Source organism: Microcaecilia unicolor, chromosome 4 (assembly GCF_901765095.1).
Source record: "Microcaecilia unicolor chromosome 4, aMicUni1.1, whole genome shotgun sequence".
NCBI lineage: Eukaryota > Metazoa > Chordata > Amphibia > Gymnophiona > Siphonopidae > Microcaecilia > Microcaecilia unicolor.
Window position 1 is genome coordinate 190,604,115 of NC_044034.1, and position 27,645 is coordinate 190,631,759.

The 27,645-nt window shown below is 47.9% G+C and overlaps 1 protein-coding gene across 1 annotated transcript in view; it reads right to left on the reverse strand.

The window, feature by feature from the left end:
* Window positions 1-27,645, reverse strand: part of ABCC8 (ATP binding cassette subfamily C member 8) — an 803,652-nt gene that overhangs the window by 438,403 nt on the left and 337,604 nt on the right. Inside the window, 1 exon segment of the mRNA XM_030201075.1 lies at window positions 13,426-13,588. Coding sequence (XP_030056935.1) covers window positions 13,426-13,588 — 163 coding nt within the window.

The window sequence follows — 27,645 nt, forward strand, 5'->3', positions numbered from 1 at the left end:
ACCGGCGTGGTGTCTAGTAATTTAGCTGGAAGAGTTTGTAAGTGTCCTTGAATTCTGGTCCAATTATAGTTTTATAATATAGTCTTTTAGTTTGTCTTATGGTGTATTTATATTTCCTTTGTGATTGCTTCCAGGTGGTGAATGTGGAATCGTCTCTCATTTTCTTCCATGCTCGTTCTAGCCTTCTAACTTGCGTTTTTAGCTTTTTCAGTTCTTCGGTGAACCATGGTATTGAATTCTTTCTGCGTGATGTTCTGGTTTGAATTGGTGCTATGTTATCTAATATGTTTCTACATCTATTGTCCCATTTTTCAAGGAATTGGCTTGTGTCTGTCTTTGTTGACCATCCGTTATCATAGAAGTGTTGCCAGAATATTATAGGATCTATTTTTCCTCTCGTGGTGTAGGTGGTTCTTTCTTGTTTGTGAGTTGCTTCTTTCAATCGCCATATGAGGGAGAAGTTTGCTGTATAGTGGTCTGACCATGGTATGGGTGACCATTTTATATCCGTTAGTGTTAAATTTGAGTCAGGAGCGAATTTGTGTGTAATGATATCTAGTGCAAGTCCTTTAATGTGGGTTTGCCGCGTATCTGGCCTGTGGAAGTCCCATAATTGAAGGAACTCATCGCATTCTTGGATGTTTGTTGAGGAATAGTCTTCAAGGTGTAGGTTAATATCTCCTACTATAAGTAAGTTCGAGATAGATACACATATGTTCGATATGAAGTCCATGACGATAGTTTGGGATTCTTGCCATTTAACTGGTGGTCTGTAGAGCAAGATTAAGTTGAGATGTTCCATTAGGTTTGGGTGGCTGATCCTAACTGAGGCAATTTCGAGATGGGGCTGGATGGATTCGGCTACGGTTGTAATGATGAACTGGGATCTATAGATGATGGCTATTCCTCCTCCTCTTTTTCCATTCCTTGTCCAGTGGGTGATTTTGTAGCCTGGGGGGCAGAGGTCTAGGATTATGGGGTCTTTAAGGTCATGGATCCAGATTTCAGTAATAATTAAGAGATCAAGTTTGTCTGTTGTGATCCAGTCTGTGATAGTTGTTGTTTTATTAACTGTCAATCTAGCGTTTACATAACCTAGTCAAATTGTTTTGTGGGCATCGGTTTGGGATGTGGAGGTGTTGATTTTTATTAGTTGTCTGTTTTCTTGGTATCTGGTTTTGTTGTGTCCTTTCTTCCCCTTCTGTTGGTGGTTTCCGTGCATAATTGCTTTTCCTTTTAGTTGATGCTTCTTTGCTCTGTTATTTTGTAGTCAGATTGTCTATAGGGTTTGTGTGATGTGAGTATGTTGTTGTCTGTACAGGGGGTTGTCCATGCATAGTAGATTAGCGGAAGAAGATAGATAATTACAAGCAGTTTGTTCATATTCATATTGCTTTGGTAGTTGTAACTCAATATTCAGATGAGATTATTGCTCAGTGGTATGAGATGGTGTTAGTTGATAGGGTGTTGTAGTCAATGTTGAACTCTGGTGTAGTGTGATAAGGTGTCTATTGTATGGTCGTTAGTTAGAGGAGATTGATGTTAGCAGTTATATTAGTTTAGGGTGTTTGTTATTTCAGTTATGGCATAATAATACTGTTATTACAGTTATGTCATAATAATACTGTACTGATTGTTATTATAGTTATGGCAGAGTAATACTGTTATTACAATTATGGCATAATAATCCTGTGCTGTAAATAGTGTAGTTACGGACAATATTACAGTTTAGATAACAAGATGCTATTGTGCTACAAATAAAACAGTTTCATCGGTGTTATCGTTTGAATGATAGAGCAATGACTGTGCTGCAAATGGCGTAAATGGTATTGTTGCATTACCAGTCATAGAATTCATGAATTCGCGTAGTATGAGCTACAAATACAGCTGAGAGTGTTATGAGGTGTAGTACAGTGTTACAGTTATCAACATTGTTATAGTTCACATAACAGAATAGTGCTGTGTTACAGATACCAACCTTATTATACTTCAGATAGCTAAGTAGTCCTGTGCTACAGGTAGAGGTATCAACATTTTTATAGTTCAAATAGCTGAGTAGTACTGTGCTACAGGTAAAGGTATCAACATTTTTATAGTTCAAATAGCTGAGTAGTACTGTGCTACAGGTAGAGGTATCAACATTATTATAGTTCAAATAGCTGAGTAGTACTGTGCTACAGGTAAAGGTATCAACATTATTATAGTTCAAATAGTTGAATATTGCTGTGTTATAAAAAGAGCAAAGAGCAGCCTCTCTATCTTTTTTCCTGCTTACAACTTTTGTATTCCGACGGGGTTCCGTTTCGCGGTATTCAACATTATCAAAGGAACTGACCTTGTGCTTATGCTGATCTCGTAGTCGCGGGAATGGTGGTGCGCTATCCAAGAGCGTCTTGTTTCGTCTATGGGGTTAGTTGGAGGTAGAGTCTGGAGAGATAATTGTTGTGCAGGCTCGTCCAAGTGGTCGACGCTCTGGGATGGGAGTAGGCCTCTTGTAGGCTCCTCTGGAAGTTACTTGGATGGGATCGTTTGACCTCGGCGGTCAGGAGCTAGAGTGAACGAGTCCCTCTCAATCGGGAGCGTCCTGCCTGCCCTGATCGTTTCCACCGGCGAGTCCTGGTTAGGCCAGTTGATGTCTACCAGCTGGTTCTTTGTTTGGTGGTCGGGTTGGGCTGACTCTCGTCTAGAGAGTGAGACTTGCACGGGAACGGGGTTTGCGGGAATCCCGCGGAACCCACGGGATTCCCGCGGGGATGGAAGCAGTTCTGCGGGGTTCCCGCGGGGATGGAAGCAGTTCCTGTGGTGTTCCTGTGGAAGTGTATGCTGCACTTGCACCAGCCTCTCACCTACCGAGTACCAAGTTCTTTGAGTGCTGTCTCCTCCTCCTCCTTGCAAAGATGTGGAAAGCCTCCATTAAGGAGGTGGTAGAGATACAAATGGTGACAAAATTCAAAAAGGCATGGGATGAACACAGAGAATCTCTATTTAGAAAATGGAAGTTATAAAAAACCTAAACTTAAATGGCTGTATGTGTGTGAATGTGTTGCGTGACACTTACATGGTGACTCTGGCTGTGATGAACTAGGGCCGATACCGGGAGACCTGTACGGTCTGTGTCTCATATATGGCAATCTGATTTTGGATGGGCTGGAAAGGGTTTAGACAGCAACTTTAGTGGCTGGAACATGAGGACAGTTCTGGACAGACTTTTACGGTCTGTGTCCCGCAAATGAGAAGATGAATAGGCTGGACTATATCCTTGCAGACGGGAGAGGTTCCGAGGGATTGGAGAACGGCGGAGGTGGTCCCTCTTCACAAGAGTGGTGATAGGGAAGAAGCTGGAAACTACAGGCCGGTAAGCCTCACTTCGATTATTGGAAAAGTAATGGAAGCGATGCTGAAGGAAAGGATAGTGAATTTCCTGGAAGCCAATAAGTTGCAAGATCCGAGACAACATGGTTTTACCAAAGGGAAATCGTGCCAAACGAATCTCATTGAGTTCTTTGATTGGGTGACAGGAGAATTGAATCAGGGACGAGCTATGGACGTAATCTACTTAGATTTCAGCAAAGCTTTTGACACGGTTCCCCACAGGAGACTCTTAAATAAACTGGATGGGCTGAAGATAGGACCCGAAGTGGTGAACTGGATTAGGAACTGATTGACGGACAGAAGCCAGAGGGTGGTGGTGAATGGAATTCGCTCGGAGGAGGGAAAGGTGAGTAGTGGTGTGCCTCAAGGATTGGTGCTGGGACCGATTCTGTTCAATATATTTGTGAGTGACATTGCCGAAGGGTTACAAGGTAAAGTTTGCCTATTTTCGGATGATACTAAGATCTGTAACAGAGTGGACACCCGGGAGGGAGTGGAAAACATGAAAAAGGATCTGAGGAAGCTAGAAGAATGGTCTAAGGTTTGGCAATTAAAATTCAATGCGAAGAAATGCAAAGTGATTCACTTAGGGAATAGAAATCCTCGGGAGACGTATGTGTTAGGCGGGGAGAATCTGATAGGTACGGACGGGGAGAGGGATCTTGGGGTGATAGTATCTGAGGATCTGAAGGCGACAAAACAGTGTGACAAGGCTGTGGCCGTAGCTAGAAGGTTGTTAGGCTGTATAGAGAGAGGTGTGACCAGCAGAAGAATGGAGGTGTTGATGCCCCTGTATAAGTCCTTGGTGAGGCCCCACCTAGAGTATTGTGTTCAGTTTTGGAGGCCGTACCTTGCAAAGGATGTAAAAAGAATTGAAGAGGTGCAAAGAAAAGCTACGAGAATGGTAAGGGATTTGCGTTACAAGACATATGAGGAGATGACCTGAACATGTATACTCTGGAAGAAAGGAGAAACAGGGGTGATATGATACAGACGTTCAAATATTTGAAAAGTATTAATCCGCAAACAAACCTTTTCCGGTGGTGCGAAGGCGGTAGAACGAGAGGACATGAAATGAGATTGAAGGGGGGCAGACTCAAGAAAAATGTCAGGAAGTATTTTTTCACAAAGAGAGTAGTGGATGCTTGGAGAACTCGTTTTATTATAAAAACTAAAAACAGAATACAAACAGCACATATCACCCCCTCATCCCTCCCCCCTCATCCCCGAACAACAACTATCCACAACGCAACCCCCTCCCACCTCCTATCCACAATCCCACCATAGGGCCTCCCCCCACCAACCAAATACAGAGAACACCCACCTACAACAACAAACCCTCATAGTGTTCATGGCGGGTTCAACCTCACCTGTTCCCACCACCTAGCGGCCACCCTCCTACCTTTCTCCACCCGTTCCCACTTCGCCACTGCCTGCACCGCCCCCACCACCTCCCAGCTGATCTGTTCCACTGACCGGACATCCTGGTGCAGGGAGACCCTGCATCGCGCCATCCACAGACAATATCGCAAGATCACCGAGATCACAAACCTCGTCACCGGATCCAAACCCCCAATTCTACCCAGTGGGCCATAGACCCAATCCGCATAGCTGTAACTACGAAACCCGGGGATCTGTAGCAAGGAGGCAACCCTGTCCCCCACTTGGACCGAAAATGGACACCTCTGCAGGAAGTGCTCCATTGTTTCCTCCAACCCAGCACACTCCCCCCTCGGGCATCCTTGGTCTTGCGCCTTGCGACATTTTAAATTACCCCGCACATACAGCTTTCCGTGAAAGGACAGCCACGCAATGTCCTGATATTTAACAGGGATCCGGTCAGATGTGATAAACTGCAGACCTTGCTGCAATCGAGCCTCCGGGCCATCCCGCAGCACCAGCGGCGCAGGGAACACCTGCGACCTCACCCTCTCCATCCACACCGCCCTCCTCCCTTCCCTAATGTCTTCTACCAACACCCCCCACACCCGCACCAGCTTAAGCAGAAGTTTGTAATAGCCCACCCCACCCCCCGGACCACCCTTCCTCAGCGCTACCACTCTCCCCCCTTGCTGCCAGAGAGACCAATATCTCGGCCACCACCGGAGCATACTCTGTGCCCACCCCGTCGGCTCCGGTCCCACCGCCCTACCCAAATTAAACTGTAAAAATAATGCACTAAAAAATAACACCGGATTCAACATACCCACCCCCCCTTCCTTCCTCGTCAAATATGTTATGTTCCTCTTCACTGGATTCATCCGGTTCCCCCACAACAGTTGAAAAAAAACACTGTATAACCTCATATACCTGCCTTCAGGCAATAAACAAATATAACTGACAAACAAAAGAGGGGAACCAGATGAACCTTAATCAGCCGAACTCGTTCCCCCATGGACATTCTCCACCCCTTCCACCGATTTACCCGGGTCTCGGCCTTCTCCAGACACCTGTCCCAGTTGTACAGGCCATAATCCTCCAAGTCAAAATATATCCCTAGCACCCTAAGGCGCTCTCCCGGGGCAGGGAACCCCCCCCCCCCCCACTCCCCCACCCACAAACTCTGTGATTTCTCCCGATTCACCCTCGACCCCGTTGCTCTTGCATATTCCCTAATCAAGCCCAACAACTGTACCCCCTCCTGCTGATCTGCCACCCATACTGTGACGTCATCAGCGTACGCCACCACTCTTAACCGACTATCCCCCCCACCTCTACCCCCTGCAGACCCTGCCCCCCCCTGCTCCACCCGTCTCACAAAGGGGTCAATAGCATAGGCATAGAGCAGCGGACTAAGTGGACACCCCTGCCGCACCCCCGCCCCTACTCCGAACCCCCTCCCTCGCCAGCCATTAACCAAGGGAAAACACCGTGCCTGATGGTACAAAAGCTGTAGCTGCCCTACCCACTCCTTCGGGAATCCGTAATGCCCCAACACTCTCCATAAAAAACACCATTGTACCCGATCAAACGCCTTCTCCTGGTCCAGGGCTACTAACAGTCTCCCCCCTCCCTGCTACGCTCGAACCCCTCCTGCACCCAGGCCGCTGCCTCTAGAACCCCCCTTCCCTGTACCCCACACGCCTGCGAGGTCGCCAACAGAGGCCCGGACACCTGTCTCATCCTCTGGAATAGCATACGTGCAAAAATCTTACGATCTGTATTGAGTAACGCGATGGGCCACCAATTGGCCAATTCCGTAGGGTCCTTCCCCTTGCTGAGCAGGACCAGGGCCGACTCCGTCAAAGACTTCGGAAGGGACCCCTCCACGCGGGCCGCCTCCCACACCTGAACAAAATCGGCCCCAACCGGGCCCGGAAAGCCTGGTGAAACTCAGCCGGCAGGCCGTCCGGCCCTGGTGATGACCGCTTGTGAAGTGCCCCAGTGGCCTCCTCCACTTCCCCCAATGTCCAAGGCCGTAATAAGACCTGAAGCTGAGGACCCCAGTTCCCTATCCCCGGGGTACCTGTCACGTAATGTTCCATCAATTCCTCATCTAGCCCCTGGGCAGCAAAACATCCCGAAAAATGAGCCCCCACTGCCCCAAGGATCCCTTCCTTAGACTCCTGCTAAATCCCTCCAGCATCCCTCACCTTTTACACCACCCTGTGCTCCCATCGTTCCCTACAACAGGCAAAGGGATCCGGGTTAACTAGCTTCCCGAAGTCCCGTTCGTACACCAAGGAGGCATACTGGTTGTATTGCACTTGCTCCAAGAGGTCCTGCAATTCCCTGATCTCCTCCTCCCGGACCCCCTGGGAAATCAGCTTATCCCTCCTCTGTTTAACTGCTAGTCCCAACCTCGTCTGCTCCTTACCATCCTTCCTGGCCTGCCGTAAGAAAACCCCCCATGCCCGTCGTTTCACCTCATCCCACCATCCCCCAAGCGACCGAAAGGCTCCCTGCACCGTAACATGGTCTTCCAAAAAACCCCAAAATCCTCCAGTATCCTCTCATCTTGCAACCACTTCAGATTCAACCGCCATAACCCCCTTCCCGGCCTATTGGCTGCCCCCCCCCAACCCGGAGGAGGACCATACGATGATCCGAGAAGTCCACATTCATTACCCACGGCCCCCCAGCACACACCCCCCTGCCGCACTAAAAAACGATCTATTCTGCTCCTACACTGCCCTCGAAAGAACGTGAACCCCTCCACCTCCCCACAAAACTCCATATGTGCATCGATCAACCCTGCTTCCCTCATAATCCCCGCCAATCGTACTCTGTCATACCGTACCTGCGCCGATCTACCCCCGCTATCCTGTTTTCGAAGAATGGTATTGAAATCCCCCCCCCCCCCCAAAGAATCTGGCGGGATGTGCAGAGATAGGGCCTGATTTTCCCAAACAAACCCACCCTCTCCTTCTTACTCTGGGGCCCATATATATTCACCACTCTCAAAGCTCTTCCCCCCCAAATCACATCTACTACCAGACATCTTCCCACCCCCAATTCCACCACTCTTTGGATGTTAACCTCCTGGGATTTAAACAGAATCCTGACCCCCCCATACCTTTCCCCCGCTATCCCCCATACCGAGGGTCCCCACCTCCAGGCCCGTTTTGCTCGCCGAATCTCTTCCAGCGACCTCAGCCGCGTCTCCTGCAGCAGAAAACAATCAGCCCGCACCCGAGCAAACGTATCATACGCCAGACACTGTGCCTTAGCCGAGGCGATACTCGCTACATTAAGCGAGGCAAACGTCAGAAGAAGCCCTGCCATTGTCAGCCGTAGTAGCCGTCAGCCCCTCAAACCCTCCTTCCTCCACTGTACCACCACCTCCAGACTGCCCCCGTTCCCCCCCGGATCCAGGGCCACTTGCGCACCCCCCCCCCCCCCGCATCCTCAATCCCCCTCCCACCCCCATCCCCCCCTTCTAGCTCGCCCTCTTCCATCCTCCTGTTCATCCTCCTCATCACCCCTCACCCCCCCGTCCCCTTCCCCCTCCACAACCTCTCCCAAACCCTCCTCCACTTCCACTCGCTCCCCCCAACTCGTCGGAGGGTCCCGAACCCTACTTTCCGCTCCCTCTGCCTTCCTTTTACTGCCCTTCCTCCCATCTTGCCCTCCATCCCCTTCCTTCCCCCTTCCTCCTCCTTTCCTTCCCCTTCTCCTCCTCCTCCCTCCTGAACCCTCTTCTTCCTACCCCCCACCCGTCCCTCCCGTGCCTTCCCTAACTTCCGTTTCCGTTCCACCCTCCCCCCTATCTGCTCCCCTTCCTCCCTCCACATCTCCTCCTCTTCTGCCTCCTCCCCCAGCACTTGATACCTACCCCCCCCCGACCCCTTCTGCCCCTTCTCCTTCAGTTCCCGACCCCCCACCTTCCCTACCTTCCCCTTCTTCCGTACCACTTGCACCCAATCCCCCTCCCCCGCCTTCCCCTGCCCCCCTTGCCCCCCCTGCCTCCGGCCCCTGCCAAACCCCCACCCCTTCCCCGTCCACCCCCCCATTGCTCTCCTCACTCCCTACCTCCCCCTCCCCATTATGAGATGCCTGTGGACAGTCCCTAAATACATGTCCCAGGTTACCACACAGATTGCAGCGAATCAAAATGCAATCCTCTGTGGCATGTCGAATATCCCCACACCTCCCACACTTTAACACAGGACACGACATACTAAAATGTCTGAATGAACCACATTTAAAACATTGTCGTGGCTGTCCTTTATAGAAGCATAGTATTCTATCACGGCCGAGGAAAGCCGCCGAGGGGAGGTGCTGCACTACGTGCCCCACCTGCCGCAACCTGACCAGTGCTCCCCATCCCCCTGCCCAAACCCGGCTAGGATCCGGCAACTTGGATAACGGGGATCGCAGCTCTGCATACCGTTGCAGTCAATACTCCAAGTCAGCCCTGGACAGGGATTCATTACGTACCAGCAGGGTCACCTGCACCAGGTCCGGCTGACTAATCGGGATAGCCTTAAAACCCCTCCATTCCCCCACCCCCCTCACTCCCTCATACCTTTCCCAAAACTCCTCCAAGCCCCTCTGGGTCAGGAAACTTAAATCATATTCTGGGACATTGACGTAGTAGATGCAGGCATAGAAATCCTCCGGGATAAATCCCAGCCCCATCACCTGCCGCAGAACCAACTCCCGGGATGGCATCGCCCCCTCCCCTACCCACTTCAACTGCACCACATTATGCCTTTTTGGCAGCTGACCAGACCCCCTCCCTGACCCCTCAAAACCCCTGCCCATACTCCCAATTCCACTCTGTCCTCCCCCCCCTTCCCCTGAACCACTGCTGCAAAAGACCGTGACCCCTGCCCCCAACGCCCCCCTCCCTCACCCCCTATACTACTTCCCACCCTACCCCGCCTCCCCCTTTCTCTCCCAACCCAACCCCATCCCCCCTCCCCTGCCCCCCTTCCATTCCCCCCTCTCCCATTATTACAGCCCCTTCCCGTCTCTCTACTACCCGAACATCGTCCCCCACAGCGTCCAGACTTGCCCCCAAAGCGTCCACACTTGTCCCTGCGATAACCAGGGTCCGCTCTGGGGCCGAACTGTCCCTCGGCAGCTGTGCAATGCTGTCCAGTACCGGAGCTTCCAGGCACCCTGCCCCCGAACTCCTTCTGACGTCCAATCCTCGGGGCAGGGCCTCAGACACTTCACTGTTCCCATAGGCCAGCTCCTCCTGTTCCTTCCTCGGGCTCTCCTGCTCTCTCCTTGGGTTCTCCACCGCCAAGCTCTCCTGGCCTGCTACCTCCGTCTCCATGCCTGGTGACGTGTCGCTGGGGTATTGCCTCTCTTCTCCCAGGTCCTCCGCATGCATCCCGTCAACGCCGAAGAACTCCCAGCCTGCTCTGCACCCGGTGAGGAATCATCCCTCGCCGACTGGTGACCAGTCCGCTCTCCGTGTCCACTGCCCTGAAGGCCTCCATCCTCTGCCTTCCCAGCATCAACCGCTCTCTCCTCCGCGTGTAGTGGGCGAGGATTCTGATGCCCAGTCAACTCCAGCTGCTCAGCAATCCGTTCGGACTCCTCCATCAACAGCAATGACGGCTTCTGCCTTCCGTGGCTCACCTGCACCATCCCCTCAAGTGGTCCCTCTTCATCCGCCTGGTCCCCCACGCCATCATCATCTCCAGGTACCTCCACCTCTGCTGTGTAAAGGGCACACTCCATGTTCCCATCTGCTACTTCCAGTATCTGGACTTGCTGTTTTTCCTTCTTACTTGTTCCTTGCTCCCCCACACCGGACTGTGTGGCCAGCTGCCTCATGAAGGATAACGGGGAGGGACTGTGAACCCCTGCCTGCTCCTGCCGGGATCCCAGCACCCCTGCACCTCCTGGTGTTAGCATAGAGGACATCCGATCACGGTTACAATAAAGTTCCTGCAGCGGGTTTCCTGAGCCCCTTTTCAACTTTCTCACTAACCGTTCCTTTCTGGCCAGCATTTTCACTAGCCACGCCTCTTCTTTCTCATACATCCGCTTATGTTCCTCAGGGGCTAACCTGCACATCGTGTGCGCCATCTTAACTCTTTTCCCCAGCTCGACCACCTCTTTTTCTTCCTTCTTAATGCGCCTCACAATAGCAATTATCCTGCTTGCTGGGTCGTCCGGATCATACCAGCCTTCCACCAAGTCCACCTCATCGTTATCTGAGGATTCGCTCTCCTCACTCTCCCCAGCCTCTGGCCGCCATGCATCCACTACCCGTTCCGGGTCTTCCAAACTCTCCTTCTGAGCCGGCTCCAGCGTTCTTCCCCCCTCACCATCCAGATATTGCGAGGCAGTGGGGGGGCCGCTGCTCACACCTCCGCCCTGGGGTTGCAGTGCCCTTTGATCTACCGGGCTCCTCTCCCTCCTTTCCGGGGGTTTCCCAGCGAGGGAACCACTCCTCCCGGCCCTCAGGTCCCGGGCCCCCGAAGGCCCCAGAGCCTGGGCCTTTCCTGAGGCATGCTCCCCCCGGGCCTGCCGCATGGTGGGGCAAGGAGCTGGCCTCACTCCCTTCCTCTCTGGAAACTAGCAGAGCTTCCAACCGCACCTCCTCCTCCTTCCAACAACTGCCTTGGAATGCCCTCCCGCGGGAGGTGGTGGAAATGAAAACGGTAACAGAATTCAAACACGCGTGGGATAAACATAAAGGAATCCTGTTCAGAAGGAATGGATCCTAAGGAGCTTACCCGAGATTGAGTGGCAGAGCCGGTGGCGGGAGGCGGGGATAGTGCTGGGCAGACTTATACAGTCTGTGCCAGAGCCGGTGGTGGGAGGCGGGGCTGGTGGTTGGAAGGCGGGGATAGTGCTGGGCAGACTTACACGGTCTGTGCCCTGAAAAGGACAGGTACAAATCAAGGTAAGGTATACACAAAAAGTAGCACATATGAGTTTATCTTGTTGGGCAGACTGGATGGACCATGCAGTGTGCTTTGAGGGCAACTCCAGCAGTTGGAACATAAGGATAGGGCCAGGCGGACTTCTATGATCTATGTCCCAGAAATGCCACAGAAAGACTATAATCAAGTATATAATATCAAATTCATTGTTGATTTAATCATGAATTGATAATGATTATGACTATTGGGCAGACTGGATGGACCGATCCGGTTTTTATCTGCTGTCATTTACTATTACTATTAATCCTCTCTGCTTCCGGGCTGATGTGTAGACCTCAGCTCTGACATAGGCATGACCATCAGATGTCACCTGGCCTACTGGCGCATGCATGTGGTGATCTCTTAGCACACAGTGCCAGTGAATCAGAGAAGTCTTATATGTGCGCACCAGAGTGTTCCAACTTCCGTTCCTTCCTTGCCTGCAGTGCTGCGGCTCAAACCCAGAGACTGAGAGAGCCAACAGGAATTTTTTTTAATGTACCATTAAATTCTTGTGGGTGAGGACAAGTTAAATTCTTGCGGGGATGGGCGGGGACGGGTAAGATTCTCCAAGGGGACGGGCGGGGATGGGTTAGATTCCCTACGGGGACGAATGGGGACGGGTTGGATTCCAGTGGGGATGGGTTGGATTTCTGTCCCCGTGCAACTCTCTATTCTCGTCCAACGCTGGTCGGGTTGGGCTGACTCTCGTCCAACACTGGTCAGGTTCACACAGCCTACGGGTCCTCTGCTTTTGTTCCGCCGGGGCGCCTTCTCCAGGCTCGGATTCTCCCAAGTGGTGTACCTCGTGTCACTCCTGCCCAGCCCTGGTTGGCTAACTCCGGCGCGCTTTGGGTCAGTCGGTGTACTCACCGCCTGGTCCTCCACCTGGCGGGCCGCTGGATAAGGGCACCGATCTCCATTCAGCGATGCTGGGGAGTGCGATGTGTTGAATAGGGTCCGAGCAGCGCCGAACCCGTGGCGATAGGGTCCAAAGTTGGTGCTCAGGGTCGTCTTGCCCAGGTGCGATTGTCCGTTGGAGGAGTTGCGAGCGGTCGGGTGGTTGGTGATGCTGGTGGTGGGTGGGGCGGTCGCATTGCCGTGGGTCAGGACCAAGTAGCTCGGTGTTTTTTGTTGTGGATCCCGGTCAATGTTCTCTCGCGTTACAGCCCAGACTGGGAGGGAGCCTGAGCGCTTTTTCGGGATTCGCGATGTCTCTCGTTTCACTTCTCGGTGAAGCGAGCCACTAGGTTGGGGTGAAGCCACGAGGTAGCTGGTATCCGCGGGCAGCTTCGGAGTCGCTTATCCGCGTTGGTGCTCACCGAGACCATCGCAGTCCACTCGTGGTCTCCTATATGGTTGTGTTGTGATCTATAGGATGGTCCAGGACAGCGCAGAACAGCGCAGGTAAGTCCTTTAACCTAGGATCTCCGGAGCGCACCATGGAGTTTCCTGTCTGGCGGCCATCTTCCTATCATCCTGCATGGCCATTTTCCTTTAAAAAAATAAAGCCTTTTACCTGTTGTGGTACCAGGGGGCTTTGACGTGCGGCAAATCCACAAACCAACACCACTGCAGAGCCCCTTTTACCCACATGGTAGCCCTACCGCCGCTTGGTAAAAGGGACCCTAAATGAGGTCCTTTACTGGTGTTTTCTGCAAAGGACAGCATACCCCCATATGACACTAGGCTAGCACTCAGAAATATAAAAGAAATGACTTACTTGATATAGAGGTGTAAAGAGCAAAGGCCTTCAGACTTTTCATTTCCTTATGCCTAGTTTCCTCCACTTTACTGTGGAAAATGTGCTCCCATGCATATAATTTAAGGAGTTTAATACCACGAAGCATTTCATTTGTTTTCTTTAGTCTCTCATTTGAATATTCCTGCAATATTCAGAAACAATTATGAATACATTTGTCAGATGTTTTCTTTGGAAGGCCACCATTTTGAGCAAATATTGCCATTTTAAATGCTTCTCATTTATACACAATATAGTCCAGCCTATTGAAATGTCCTTTACACAGGCTTCAGCTACATTCAAAGACTAACACTTGTTTTTGAAGTTACCTTATGGGACTAATTTTACAACACGGCTCCTAGCTTGACATAGGTGCATCTGTTGTGCCTGTTTTGTATAGGATCATAGCAATGTATGTATAAATAGACCATCAAATATAGATTAAAGGGAGAAGTTATCAATGCGGGCTACTGTTAAGATGGGTTATTTTACTGTTTACGCAGGTTATTAGTAAACTAGGAGGGATATTTTCAGTCAGACTTTAGACATTTTGTGCTAAATGTACCAAATCCGAATAGGAAATATACCCATTTTCAAAAATAGAAAAACGTCTATCTTTTTTTCAAAAATACCATTTTGAATAAGGTTTGGTGCTTTGTGCACTTATCTTTTTAGGCCATTTTTGAAAAAAAAAAAAAAATGCACAAGTTAAAAACGTCCAAAATCAAGCCATTGGGATATAGGAGGAGCCAGCATTTTTAGCAGACTGGTCCCCCAGAAATCCCAGAAGAGCAAAGGGGAACCCTAGGGGGCACTGCTGTGGACTTCATATAAATGCTCCCAGGTACACACCTCACCATTGCTCCCTTATGTTGTCTGCTGAGCCCTTCAAATCCAAGTATCCCTAACTGTACACCACTACAATAGCCTTTATGGGTGAAGGGAGCGCCTATATGTGGGTACAATGGGTTTCTGGTGAGTTTTGGAGGGCTCACAGTTTTCACCACGAGTGTAACAGGCAGGAAGAGGTATGGGCCTGGGTCCACCTGTCTACAGTGCACTGTACCTACCACTTGCGTTACAAGACGTATGAGGAGATACTTGCTGAACTAAACATGTATACTCTGGAGGAAAGGAGAAACAGGGGTGATATGATACAGACGTTCAAATATTTGAAAGGTATTAATCTGCAAACGAACCTTTTCCAGAGATGGGAAGGTGATAGAACGAGAGGACATGAAATGAGATTGAAGGGGGCAGACTCAAGAAAAATGTCAGGAAGTATTTTTTCACGGAGAGAGTAGTGGATGCTTGGAATGCCCTCCCGCGGGAGGTGGTGGAAATGAAAACGGTAACGGAATTCAAACATGCGTGGGATAAGCATAAAGGAATCCTGTGCCGAAGGAATGGATCCTCAGGAGCTTAGTCAAGATCGGGAGGCGGGGCTGGTGGTTGGGAGGCGGGGATAGGGCTGGGCAGACTTATACGGTCTGTGCCAGAGCCGGTGGTGGGAAGCGGGACTGGTGGTTGGGAGGCGGGGATAGTGCTGGACAGACTTGTACGGTCTGTGCCAGAGCCGGTGGTTTGGAGGCAGGGCTGGTGGTTGGGAGGTGAGGATAGTGCTGGGCAGACTTATACGGTCTGTGCCAGAGCCGGTGGTTGGGAGGTGGGGCTGGTGGTTGGGAGGCGGGGATAGTGCTGGGCAGACTTATACGGTCTGTGCCCTGAAGAGCACAGGTACAAATCAAAGTAGGGTATACACAAAAAGCAGCAAATATGAGTTATCTTGTTGGGCAGACTGGATGGACCGTGCAGGTCTTTTTCTGCCGTCATCTACTATGTTACTATGTTACTATTTTACTATGTCACTACACTACTGCAGGAACCTGCATGCTGCTCTAGTGGACCTGGCTATAATATCAGAGTGTGTCATAGAGGCTGGTGAGTAACATTATTATTCATACATTTTGAGGGTGGGAAGGGTCAGTAACTACTAGGGAAGTAAGGGGGTCATTCTTGAATCCTCCAGTGGTCATTTAGGGCACCTTTTTATATCTTATTTGTTAGAAAAACAGGTCTGGACCAAAATGTTGGAGTTTTCACCTTAGACATTTTGGTTTTGTTCCATTATGGCTGTAAAACATCCAAGTGTTAGACACCCCTAATCCCGCCTTTGAAATGCCCCTAACACGTCCCCTTGTCATTTGGACGCACTGCAGATAAGTACATAAGTAATGCCACACTGGGAAAAGACCAAGGGTCCATCGAGCCCAGCATCCTGTCCACGACAGCAGCCAATCCAAGCCAAGGGCACCTGGTGAGCTTCTCAAACGTACATTCTATACATGTTATTCCTGGAATTGTGGATTTTTCCCAAGTCCATTTGGTAGTGGTTTATGGACTTGTTCTTTAGGAAACCATCTAACCCCTTTTTAAAGTCTGCTAAGCTAACCACCTTCACCACGTTCTCCGGCAACGAATTCCAGAGATTAATTATGCGTTGGGTGAAGAAAACTTTTCTCCGATTTGTTTTAAATTTACTACACTGTAGTTTCATCGCATGCCCCCTAGTCCTAGTATTTTTGGAAAGCGTGAACAGACGCTTCACACCTGTTCCACTCCACTCATTATTTTATATACCTCTATCATGTCTCCCCTCAGCCGTCTCTTCTCCAAGCTGAAAAGCCCTAGCCTCCTTAGTCTTTCTTCATAGGGAAGTCGTCCCATCCCCGCTATTATTTTAGTCGCCTTTCGCTGCACCTTTTCCAATTCTACTATATCTTTCTTGAGATGCTGCGACCAGAATTGAACACAATACTCAAGGTGCGGTCACACCACGGAGCGATACAACGGCATTATAACATCCTCACACCTGTTTTCCATACCTTTCCTGATAATACTCAAGATTCTATTCGCTTTCCTAGTCGCAGCAGCACACTGAGCAGGTTTCAGTGTATTATCGACGATGACACCCAGATCCCTTTCTTGATCCGTAACTCCTAACGTGGAACCTTGCATGACTTACCTATAATTCAGGTTCTTTTTTCCCACATGCATCACCTTGCACTTGCTCACATTAAACGTCATCTGCCATTTATTTATTATTTATTATTTAGCCGCCCAGTCTCCCAGTCTCGTGAGGTCCTTCTGTAATTTTTCACAATCCTGTTGCAAGTTAACGACTTTGAATAAATTTGTGTCATCAGCAAATTTAATTACCTCGCTAGTTACTCCCATCTCTAAATCATTTAAAAATATATTAAAAAGCAGCGGTCCTAGCACAGACCCCTGAGGAACCCCACTAACTACCCTTCTCCATTGTGAATACTGCCCATTTAACCCCACTCTCTGTTTCCTATCCTTCAACCAGTTTTTAATCTACAATAGGACATTTCCTCCTATCCCAAGGCTCTCCAATTTCCTCTGTAGCCTTTCATGAGGTACCTTGTCAAACGCCTTTTGAAAATCCAGATACACGATATCAACCGGCTCCCCTTTGTCCACATGTTTGTTTACTCCTTCAAAGAATTGAAGTAAATTGGTCAGGCAAGATTTCCCCACACAAAAGCCGTGCTGACTTGGTCTCAGTAATCCATGTCCTTGGATGTGCTCTGTAATTTTGTTTTTGATAATAGCCTCTACCATTTTCCCCGGCACCAAAGTCAGACTCACCGGTCTATAATTTCCCGGATCTTCCCTGGAACCTTTTTTAAAAATCGGCGTTACATTGGTCACCCTCCAGTCTTCTGGTACCACACTTGATTTTAAGGATAAATTGCATATCACTAACAGTAGCTCCGCAAGCTCATTTTTCAGTACTATCAGTACTCTAGGATGAATACCATCCGGTCCAAGAGATTTGCTACTCTTCAGTTTGCTGAACTGCCCCATTACGTCCTCCAGGTTTACCGTGAAGTTAGTAAGTTTTTCCGACTCGTCCGCTTGAAATACTATTTCCGACACCGGTATCCCACCCAAATCTTCCTCGGTAAGACTGAAGCAAAGAATTTATTCAATCTCTCTGCTACATCTTTATCTTCCTTGATCGCCCCTTTTACCTCTCTGTCATCCAGCGGACCAACCGATTCTTTTGCCGGCTTCCTGCTTTTAATATACCGAAAAAAAGTTTTGCTATGTTTTTGAAATGCATAGTAAGACATCAGCAAAACAGGTTTCAAAAATGTTGATTTGGACATTTTGAGAAGAAATCTGTCCAAATGGTGCTTTATGACACTGTCTGGATATTTTTTTTCTTTTGAAAATGACCCCATAGGTCTTATTGCATAAGTATCAGATGACTTCCCACTTGGACAGTTCCCACCCACCAATTCCCCCTGAGACAACTCCCACCTAGGACAATTCCCCATGGGACAATTCCCACTTAAGAGGGACAATTCCCACCAAGGACTCCCCCCCCCCCCCCCCTCCAGTCATTTCCCACCCTCCCTAGCTTTTTATTTTTTTTCTTCTATCGGGTCCCATAAGTCCTGGCGATGCTTTTTTTTAATGGCGTCTGGAACAAGGAAGTCAGAGCAGCATACGGATGTACACAGAGGATGTATAATAATGGAATAACTTTTCATAGGTAGAGAAGTAATTTGTTATAAATCATAATCAGTGTGTCATTTTGAGGGCTGAATTAGGTTGAAACCTAGGATGGGGGGTGTGGGGGCACTGCCCCCACATGAACTGCAGTTTATATTTATCTATTTATGTATTTATGACATTTAGATCCTGGATTAAACATGAATTAGGTTGAAACCTAGTTTGGGGGTGTGTGCGGGCATTGCCCCCCCCCCCCCCCACAAACTGCATGCCTGGTAGAGGAAAGGAATGTGTAAAAGATAATGTTGTGGGGGCTCTGAGGGGTATTGCCCCCCCCCCCCCCCCCAATGATCTGGAAGAGAAAAGGGAGGTAGATTACTTGTCCTAGTGTGTTTTATATTTTTTTGGTTATGGGTGGGATTTGTCCTCTTTGGTATGATGGCAATTGGTTCAGTGGGAACTGTCCTACTTTTTAAGGTTTCTCCAGAAATGCTTTATCAGTTATATACTGTTCATGCCTTATATGATGAATATGTAATTCCTTGTGTTTTAGCCTTGTTATCGAATAAAGAAGCAGTGACCTATTTTTTTTTAAAGAAGTTTGTAATTTGAAGCCTGGTCTAAATCCACAAACTATTCCACAAAGGGGGTGTTGATGCCCCTGTATAAGTCCTTGGTGAGGCCCCACCTGGAGTATTGTGTTCAGTTTTGGAGGCAGTATCTTGCTAAGGATGTAAAAAGAATTGAAGTGGTGCAAAGAAAAGCTTCGAGAATGGTATGGGATTTGCATTACAAGTCGTATGAGGAGAGACTTGCGGACCTAAACATGTATACTCTGGAGGAAAGGAGAAATAGGGGTGATATGATACAGACGTTCAAATATTTGAAAGGTATTAATCCGCAAACGAACCTTTTCCGGAGATGCAAAGGTGGTAGAACGAGAGGACATGAAATGAGATTGAAGGGGGGCAGACTCAAGAAAAATGTCAGGAAGTATTTTTTCACGGAGAGAGTGGTGGATGCTTGGAATGCCCTCCTGCGGGAGGTGGTGGAAATGAAAACGGTAACGGAATTCAAACGTGTGGGATAAACATAAAGGAATCCTGTTCAGAAGGAATGAATTCTCAGGAGCTTAGCCGAGATTGGGTGGCAGAGCCGTTGAGGGGAGGCGGGGCTGGTGGTTGGGAGGCGGGGATAGTGCTGAGCAGACTTATACGGTCTGTGCCAGAGCCGGTGGTGGGAGGCGGGATTGGTGGTTGGGAGGCTGGGATAGTGTTGGCAGACTTATACGGTCTGTGCCCTGAAGAGGACAGGTACAACTCAAAGTAGGGTATACACAAAAAGTAGCACATATGAGTTTATCTTGTTGGGCAGACTGGATGGACCGTGCAGGTCTTTTTCTGCCATAATCTACTATCCAGCTTATAATCGAAAGAGAAAAACGCCTATATTGTGACCCAAATCGGGAGATGGGCGTCTTTCTCCCGTGGGCGCCCAAATTGGTATAATCGAAAGCCGATTTTGGGCGTTTCCAACTGCAATCCGTTGTGGAAACGGGTAAAGTTGATGGGGGTGTGTTGGAGGCATGGTGAAGGCAGAACTGGGGCGTGGTTATCGGCCGAGGAGAGATGGGCGTCTTCAGCTGATAATCGAAAAAAAAAAAAGGCATTTTTACCGCGATTTTGGGTCACTTTTTTTGGACCCTTTTTTTTCACGAACAGTTCCCAAAAAAGTGCTCCAACTGACCAGATGACCACTGGAGGGAATTGGGGATGACCTCCCCGGACTCCCCCAGTGGTCACTAACCCCCTCCCACCAAAAAAAACCCACTTTATAAACTTTTTTCCAGCCTCTATGCCAGCCTCAAATGCAGTACCCACCTCTATGACAGCAGAATGTGTTCTATCCTGTGACAGCCTTTCCCTGGTTCTGATGTGGCTCTTGGGTGAGTGTGAAACCTTTTCTGTTATGTGCACTGCAGAGCTACATCAGCAATGCATTGTGGTGGGTGTAGGGTATTGGGCTCCGTGATTCCACTAGCTTGTGGCAAATGCTCACGATGTTAGTAGTTGGTAGGCTCTACTCCCATGGTGCTTTTCCCCCTGCTTACTGGGTCAGAGTGTGCCCTGTTTTGTTTCCGGTAGTCCATGAGGTAGTGGCCATTTTTGTACCAGTTTTAGATCCCTTTCACGTGTTAGCCACGTTACAGCCCTTGAATGTGGCTGAAAGAAGGCATTGTACAGCATTCTGCCAGCTCTGACCTACTGCTCATCTCAGTACCAGGGAGACTCGTTGCCAGTGGGGCACAACCTCTGATCTGCAGTTAACTGTGAGTAAGTGTGCTTATTCCAATAAAGGATGTTTTTTGAGAGATTAGTCTTCAGGTGTCAACTGGTGTGCCAATGTTATATAGCAGCAACCAGTCCTAGAGGCCTGCGTGTATGCAGGTCCCTGGAGCACTTTTAGTGGGTTCCGCAGTGCACTTCAGCAAGGCGGACCCAGGCCCATCCCCCCCCCTACCTGTAACACTTGTACTGGTAAATGGGAGGCCTCCAAAACCCACTGTATCCACATGCAGGTGCCCCCTTCACCCCTAAGATCTATGGGCGTCTATGTCCGAAAACGGTTACGTGAAGAGGTGGGACAGACCGTATTTTCGAAAAAATGGACGTTTTTGAGCTGGGCGTTTTTAGTTTCCATTATTGCTAAAAAAACAAACGCCCAGCTGAAAAACGTCCATTTTTTCGAAAATACGGTCTGTCCCGCCTCTTCACGTAACCGTTTTCAGACATAGACGCCCATGGAGATAGGCGTTCGCGTTCGATTTACTATTCAGCTCATTTTCGAAAGTGATCGCCGGCCATCTTCCGACACAAATCGGGAGATGGCCGGCGATCTCGCAAAAGCGGCCAAATCAGTATAAACGAAAGCTGCTATTTTGACACAATTGCCGCTTTCCCGTCACAGAGCCAGCGAAAGTTCAAGGGAGCGTGTTGGCAGCGATGCGAAGGCGGGACATGGGTGGGCATGGGCGGGGTTACGAAATGGCCGGCTTTAGCCCATAATGGAAAAAAAAAACCCCGGCGATGAAGAGCATTTGGCCACTTTTACTTGGTCCCTTTTTTTTCAGGTCCAAGCTTCAAAAAGGTGGCCGAACTGACCACATGACCACCGGAAGGAATCGGGGATGACCTCCCCGTACTCCCCCAGTGGTCACCAACCCCCTCCCAGCATAAAAAAACAGGTTACAAATACTTTTTTGCCAGCCTCTATGCCAGCCTCAAATGCCGTACCCACCTCCATGACAGCAGAATGTGTTCTGTCCTCCGACAGCCTTTGCCTGCTTGTGATTTGCACTGCAGAGTCACATCAGCAATGCACTGTAATGGGTATAGGTATTGGTAGTTGGTAGGCTCTGCTTTTCCCCCTGCTTACTGGGTCAGAGTGTGCCCTGTTTTGTTTCCTGTTGTAGTCCATGCGGAAGTGGCCATTTTTGTAAGTCAGTTTTAGATCCCTTTCATGTGTTGCCCACGTCAGAGAGCGTAGTTCTAACCTTGAATGGTGCTGAAAGAGGGCATTGTACACCATTGTGCCAGCTCTGACCTACTGCTAATCTTAGTACCAGGGGACTCTTTGCCAGTGGGGCACAACCTCTGATCTGCAGTTAACTGTGAGTAAACGTGGTTATTTCAAGAAAGGACTTTTTCAGAGAGATTAGTCTTCAGGTGTGAACTGGTGTGCCAAAGTTATACAGCAGCAATAAGTCCTAGAGGCTTTATGCAGGTCCCTGGAGCAGTTTTAGTGGGTGCAGTACATTTGTGGGTAGTGGGTTTTGGGGTGGGGGTGGGGGGCTCAGCTCCCAAAGTAAGGGAGCTATGCACGTGGGAGCTTTTCTGAAATCCACCACAATGACCCCTAGGGAGCCCGGTTGGTGTCCTGGCATGTCAAGGGGGCCAGTGCACTAAATGCTAGCTCCTCCCACGGCCAAATGCCTTGGATTTGGCCGGGGTTTGAGATGGCCGACATAACTTCCCATTATCGCTAAAAAACGAAGCCGGCCATCTCAAACCCCGGCCAAATCCAATGCATTTGGCTGGCCGGAACCGTATTATCGAAACAAAAGATGGCTGGCCATCTTTTTCGAAAATACGGGTCTGGCCAGCGGTTTGCGACACCGCCAAAATACATCGCCGGCCATGTATTTCGCCAGCGCCGTTCGATTATTCCCCTCTATGTTACTATGTTTGTGGATTTTGAAAAAGCGTCTATGAATGCTATTGTGTCTACTTTTCCTGCTGCCTCTGTAAGGGGGTGTTTTTTCCAACTGTCACAAAATATTTATAGGAAAATTCAAAGTGAGGGTCTGCAGATGTGTTGTGCTCAAGATTCTTTTTTTTTATCTTTCTGCACGAATGCTTCCAGCTCTAGCATTTGATCCTCCTGATCGGGTAGTTTATTGTTTTGAGACTATCGGACATTGCCATCAGAGCAACAAGCTGTTGATGATTATTTTGAGGATACTTAATTGGACGTCCATGGAGAAGAATCAGAAGGCAGCCTATGTTTCCAATTGCTTTTTAGAATGTGTATGATTGTGTGCAGAATAACCTGCCTCATACTACCAATGCGATTGAGGGGTACCAAAATCGCTTGCAGTCCAGTGTTACAGCTCACCATCCAATATTTGGTGCTTCATCAGGGTGCTACAGAAGGAGCATGCTATGGTGGAGGCTGAACAGGACTGTCTTATAGCTGGTCATCTACCTCCTCCCCAGCGTCGTCAATATAAAGCATCTCAAGAACGGCTGGTTGCATTGCTTGAAGATTTTGGTAAGAAAACTGTGGAAGATTTTCTTTGTAGCATTGCTATAACCTTACTTTTTAGTTGATATCTTATATTATTTATACTTCAGTTCTAAGCTCGTTTCTGATTTATTTTATTTGCATATGCTTGTTTTAGAGTTGTTTGGGACAGTTAATTACTAGATTTGTTTTATTGTGGAGTGGTGTGTTTTTGATTATTTATATTTGCATGTTTGTTCAACAGCTGTTTGGACAATTGATTATTGGATTTTGTAATTTGGAGTAGACTGTTCTACAGTTTTTGGTGTAGCAGTTGTACATTTTTTTTTTGGTTTTGGGTGGGAATTGTCCACTCTAGTAAGGTGTGGATTTTGTTTTGAGTAGCAGTGTGTTTTACATTTTTTTGGTTTTGGGTGGCAATTGTCCTCCCTGGTGTGGTGGGAATTGTCCTCGGTGGGAATTATCCAGATGGGAATTGGTGGTTGGGAAATGTCCAATGGGAACTGTACAGTTGGGACCTGACCTAGATCCATTACATAAAATGGACCCTGTGCTATAATAGCACGAGTTGTGGTAAAATAACCTGATTTAACAGTAGGCTTCCTTGATAACCCCCCTCCCTAAAACTGTCTGCAAAAATAGCTACAAATTAAATCACATCAAAACGACCATCACCAGTCCATATCTGTAGGCAATCACATATTACCATGTAATAATAGCCAAAATAATCCAAATACAGCTGTGAGAACCTGTATGATAGAGTGTGTGGATTGGGTTCTCCTTCTTTGGATATTCATGTACCGCTGTTCAGAAGCAAATGCAGATGCTAGAGGCCATTAGCGCCACTATGCTCAGAGGAAAACAATGTGGGAAACAACACACATGCTGAAGAATAAGTATGCAAATGTATTCAAAATGATGCAAATGAGGTAATTTCTATTACCCTCCAATGCACAGCGAACAGCGCTGTTAACAGGGGTGTCCATACCGCTACAAACCCTATGCCAGCGCAGAGTTGGCATTAGGGTGTTTGTGCTGGCCGGTATTTTTGTGTGCTTGAGTAGTCATTGAGGCTTGGTGCTTGATTTTTATCTCCATGTTAACCCAGTGGCAGTGCTGGCTTGGAAAACCCTGCTTACTCAAAAGACAGGCTTCATGGGAGCAGTTGACTTGGCCGTCAGGGTGGATCTGCAAATGAAAGTTAATGCCCATCGTGCAGTAGAGATCCTCATCCGGTGCCCCACTGGGCTCCACTGAAGGCTGCTACCGTTTTCCGATCTGCCGCCCCTGCTGCCTGGTCTCGCCATGATGACAAAGAGGAAACCGGCAGCTCTTCTTCCTCCTTTCCTCCTCCCCCTCTGATGTTTATGTTCCCCAGACTGGACATGAGTACAAGAGCTTTGCTTACCGCACAGCTCTTGTGCGCATGCCCTAGGCATCATCCTCCCCCTTACTTCCAACTTCCTAATGTTCAATGCTAACAGTGCGCCTATTTTTGCATCTCATTAATGTTGAGCATTAGGGAGTTGTTCAGATGCACTGTTCTGGCGCTATTTCTCCAATGCTGTTCAGTACAGTGCCAGAGTTTTGAACATTGGGGTATCAGTTATTTTATAATGGATGCATGGGTGTAGAGGAATCATCTAATAGTTAGAGAAGTGGATTCAGAACCACAGAAGCTCAGTTGAAATCCTATTGTGGCTCTCTGAGGTCTTGGGCAAGTCATTTAATGCTCCATTGCCTGAAGTAAAAGCTTACACTGTTAAGCCCTCCAGAGACAGGAACATTTTATTTATTTGTTGCATTTGTATCCCACCTATTTGCTGGCTCAATGTGGCTTACATAGTACCGTTAGGCATTTGCCCAGTCGGTTGATAACAAATACAAGGTTGTATAGTGGTCAAGTGAGGTATATGTGGAGGGTTGGAGGTGATGAAGGTTGTGTGTTGTCCAGTGCACTCATTAGGCATGCTGTGCTTTGGGTGAAGGGGTTTATGTAGGGTCATTGCGGTAAGCCTTTTTGAAGAGGTTGGTTTTTAATGATTTCCTGAAGTTCAGGTGGTCATGGATTGTTTTCACAGCTTTTGGGAGGCCATTCCATAGTTGTGCACTTATGCAGGAGAAGCTGGATGCGTAGGTTGTTTTGTATTTCAATCCTTTGCAATTTGGGTAGTGTAGGCTTAGGTATGATCTAGCAGACCGAATCTGTTTCTTGTTGGTAGATATATGAGGTCTGTCATGTATCCTAGGGCTACACCATATATGATTTTGTGGACCAGAGTGCGGATTTTGAAGATGATTCGTTCTTTGATTGGGAGCCAGTGCAATTTTTCTCGAAGGGGTTTGGCACTATCGAAGCGTGTTTTGCTGAATATCAACCTGGCTGCTGTATTTTGGGCGGTCTGGAGTTTTTTTGTTAGTTGTTCTTTGCATCCCGCATAGATTCCGTTACAGTAATCTGCATGACTTAGGACCATTGATTATATTAGGTTACAAACGGTTTCCCTTGGGAAGAAGGGTTTTAATCGTTTGAGCTTCCACATTGCATAGAACATTTTCTTTATTACAGAGTTTACTTGGCTCTTGAGAGTTAGGTTGCGATCGAGTGTGACGCCGAGTATTTCCAAACTGTCTGAAGTAGGGAGGGTGTGTCCTGGGGTAGTTAATGTTGTGGGTTTGTATTTGTTATGTTGAGAAGTGAGGATGAGGCAGTGTGTTTTTTCAGTGTTCAGTTTCAGTTGAAATGAGTTTGCGCAGGAGTCCATAATGTTCATAATACCTGCTGCACCTGAATGCAACTCAGCTCGAGCTAAATTGTATTTGATAAACACAATAAAAATGAAGCATTTATAGAAGACTTTTTATGCCTTTAAGGTGATTGCTCGATTAGGTCCCAATATTGCTTAAGCACTAAGAGGCTGGGGTCTGAGGTTTTTTCCTTCCAATCATGTTTGCTTGTTGTGATCTTTTAAGAAATTTTCAGTGAATTAAAGTAAAGTTTATTCACTATTTTGGAAGGTGTTGATTTAGATATTTCTGAGGCTCTCCAATCCTCTTATTTGTAATATTTCCTAGGCTCCCAGGCTCCGAAAATACACAGCTTTGTAGCATTCTCCTAAATGTACAGTGAACAGCGCTGTTAACAAGGGTGCCCTTATCGCTACAAACCCTATGCCAGCACAGAGTTGGCATTAGGGTGTTTGTGCTGGCCGGTATTTTTGTGTGCTTGAGTAGTCATTGAGGCTTGGTGCTTGATTTTTATCTCCATGTTAACCCAGTGGCAGTGCTGGCTTGGAAAACCCTGCTTACTCAAAAGACAGGCTTCATGGGAGCAGTTGACTTGGCCATCAGGGTGGATCTGCAAATGAAAGTTAATGCCCATCGTGCAGTAGAGATCCTCATCCGGTGCCCCACTGGGCTCCACTGAAGGCTGCTACCGCTTTCTGATCTGCCGCCCCTGCTGCCTGATCTCACCATGATGACAAAGAGGAAACCGGCAGCTCTTCTTCCTCCTTTCCTCCTCCCCCTCTGATGTTTATGTTCCCCAGACTGGACATGAGTACAAGAGCTTCGCTTACCGCACAGCTCTTGTGCACATGCCTAGGCACCATCCTCACCCTTACTTCCAGCTTCCTAATGCTCAGTGCTAACTGTGCGCCTATTTTTGCATCTCATTAATGTTGAGCATTAGGGAGTTGTTCAGATGCACTGTTCTGGCGCTATTTCTAAAATGCTGTTCAGTACAGTGCCGGAGTTTTGAGAATTGGGTTATCAGTTATTTTATAACGGATGCATGGGTGTAGAGGAATCGTCTAATAGTTAGAGAAGTGGATTCAGAACCACAGAAACTCAGTTGAAATCCTATTGTGGCTCTCTGAGGTCTTGAGCAAATCATTTAATGCTCCATTGCCAGAAGTAAAAACTTACACTGTTAAGCCCTCCAGAGACGGGAAAATACCTGCTGCACCTGAATGTAACTCACCTCGAGCTAAATTGTATTTGATAAACACACTTCAAAATGAAGCATTTATAGACGGCTTTTTATGCCTTTAAGGTGATTGCTCCATTAGGTCCAAATATTGCTTAAGCACTAAGAGGCTGGGATCTGAGGCTTTTCCCTTCCAATCATGTTTGCTTGTTGTGATCTTTTAAGAAATTTTCAGTGAATTAAAGTAAAGTTTATTCACTATTTTGGAAGGTGTTGATTTAGATATTTCTGAGGCTCTCCAATCCTCTTATTTGCAATAAAACATTTCCTAGGCTCCCAAAATACACAGTTTTGTAGCATTCTCCTAAATGCCTTAAAAGTTTGATAATGGTGGGAGGGGATGGAAGTGAAGTAGGGTGGAATGGGGGAGGAGAGGAAAATGAGGAGAAAAAGGTGTCAAACCTGAAGTTCCGTATTAATGTGATTAAGGTGACAGGACATAGTGTTTTAAAATTATGATTTATTTTGAATTTAAGTGGTATCACATTATGCGTTAATAAAGCTGGTTTTCAATAAAATATGCATTAGTATTTACACGTGATCTTCAGCAGGCATATTGAATGTAGGTGTTATTGCTGCTGGATTCATGCTAGTATTTTATACAGTCACATACTAAGATTTGCTAAGAAATGTGCTAAGTGTATTTTAACACGGAATTTTCTCATGCGCTAAACCCATTTCTAATGAGTCCCTAAATAGGGCTTTTTCTTTTTGCATGTCCTGTGCTAATTTTTTCATTAGCATGCAAGACTTGCAAAAATATTAACACGGAAGCACTTACTGCCTCCTATTTAGGAGGGTCAAATACTCCCAAGTTGTTAGCGTTATCCAGTTAGCATGCACCAATATAAACATGCTAGCTGGAT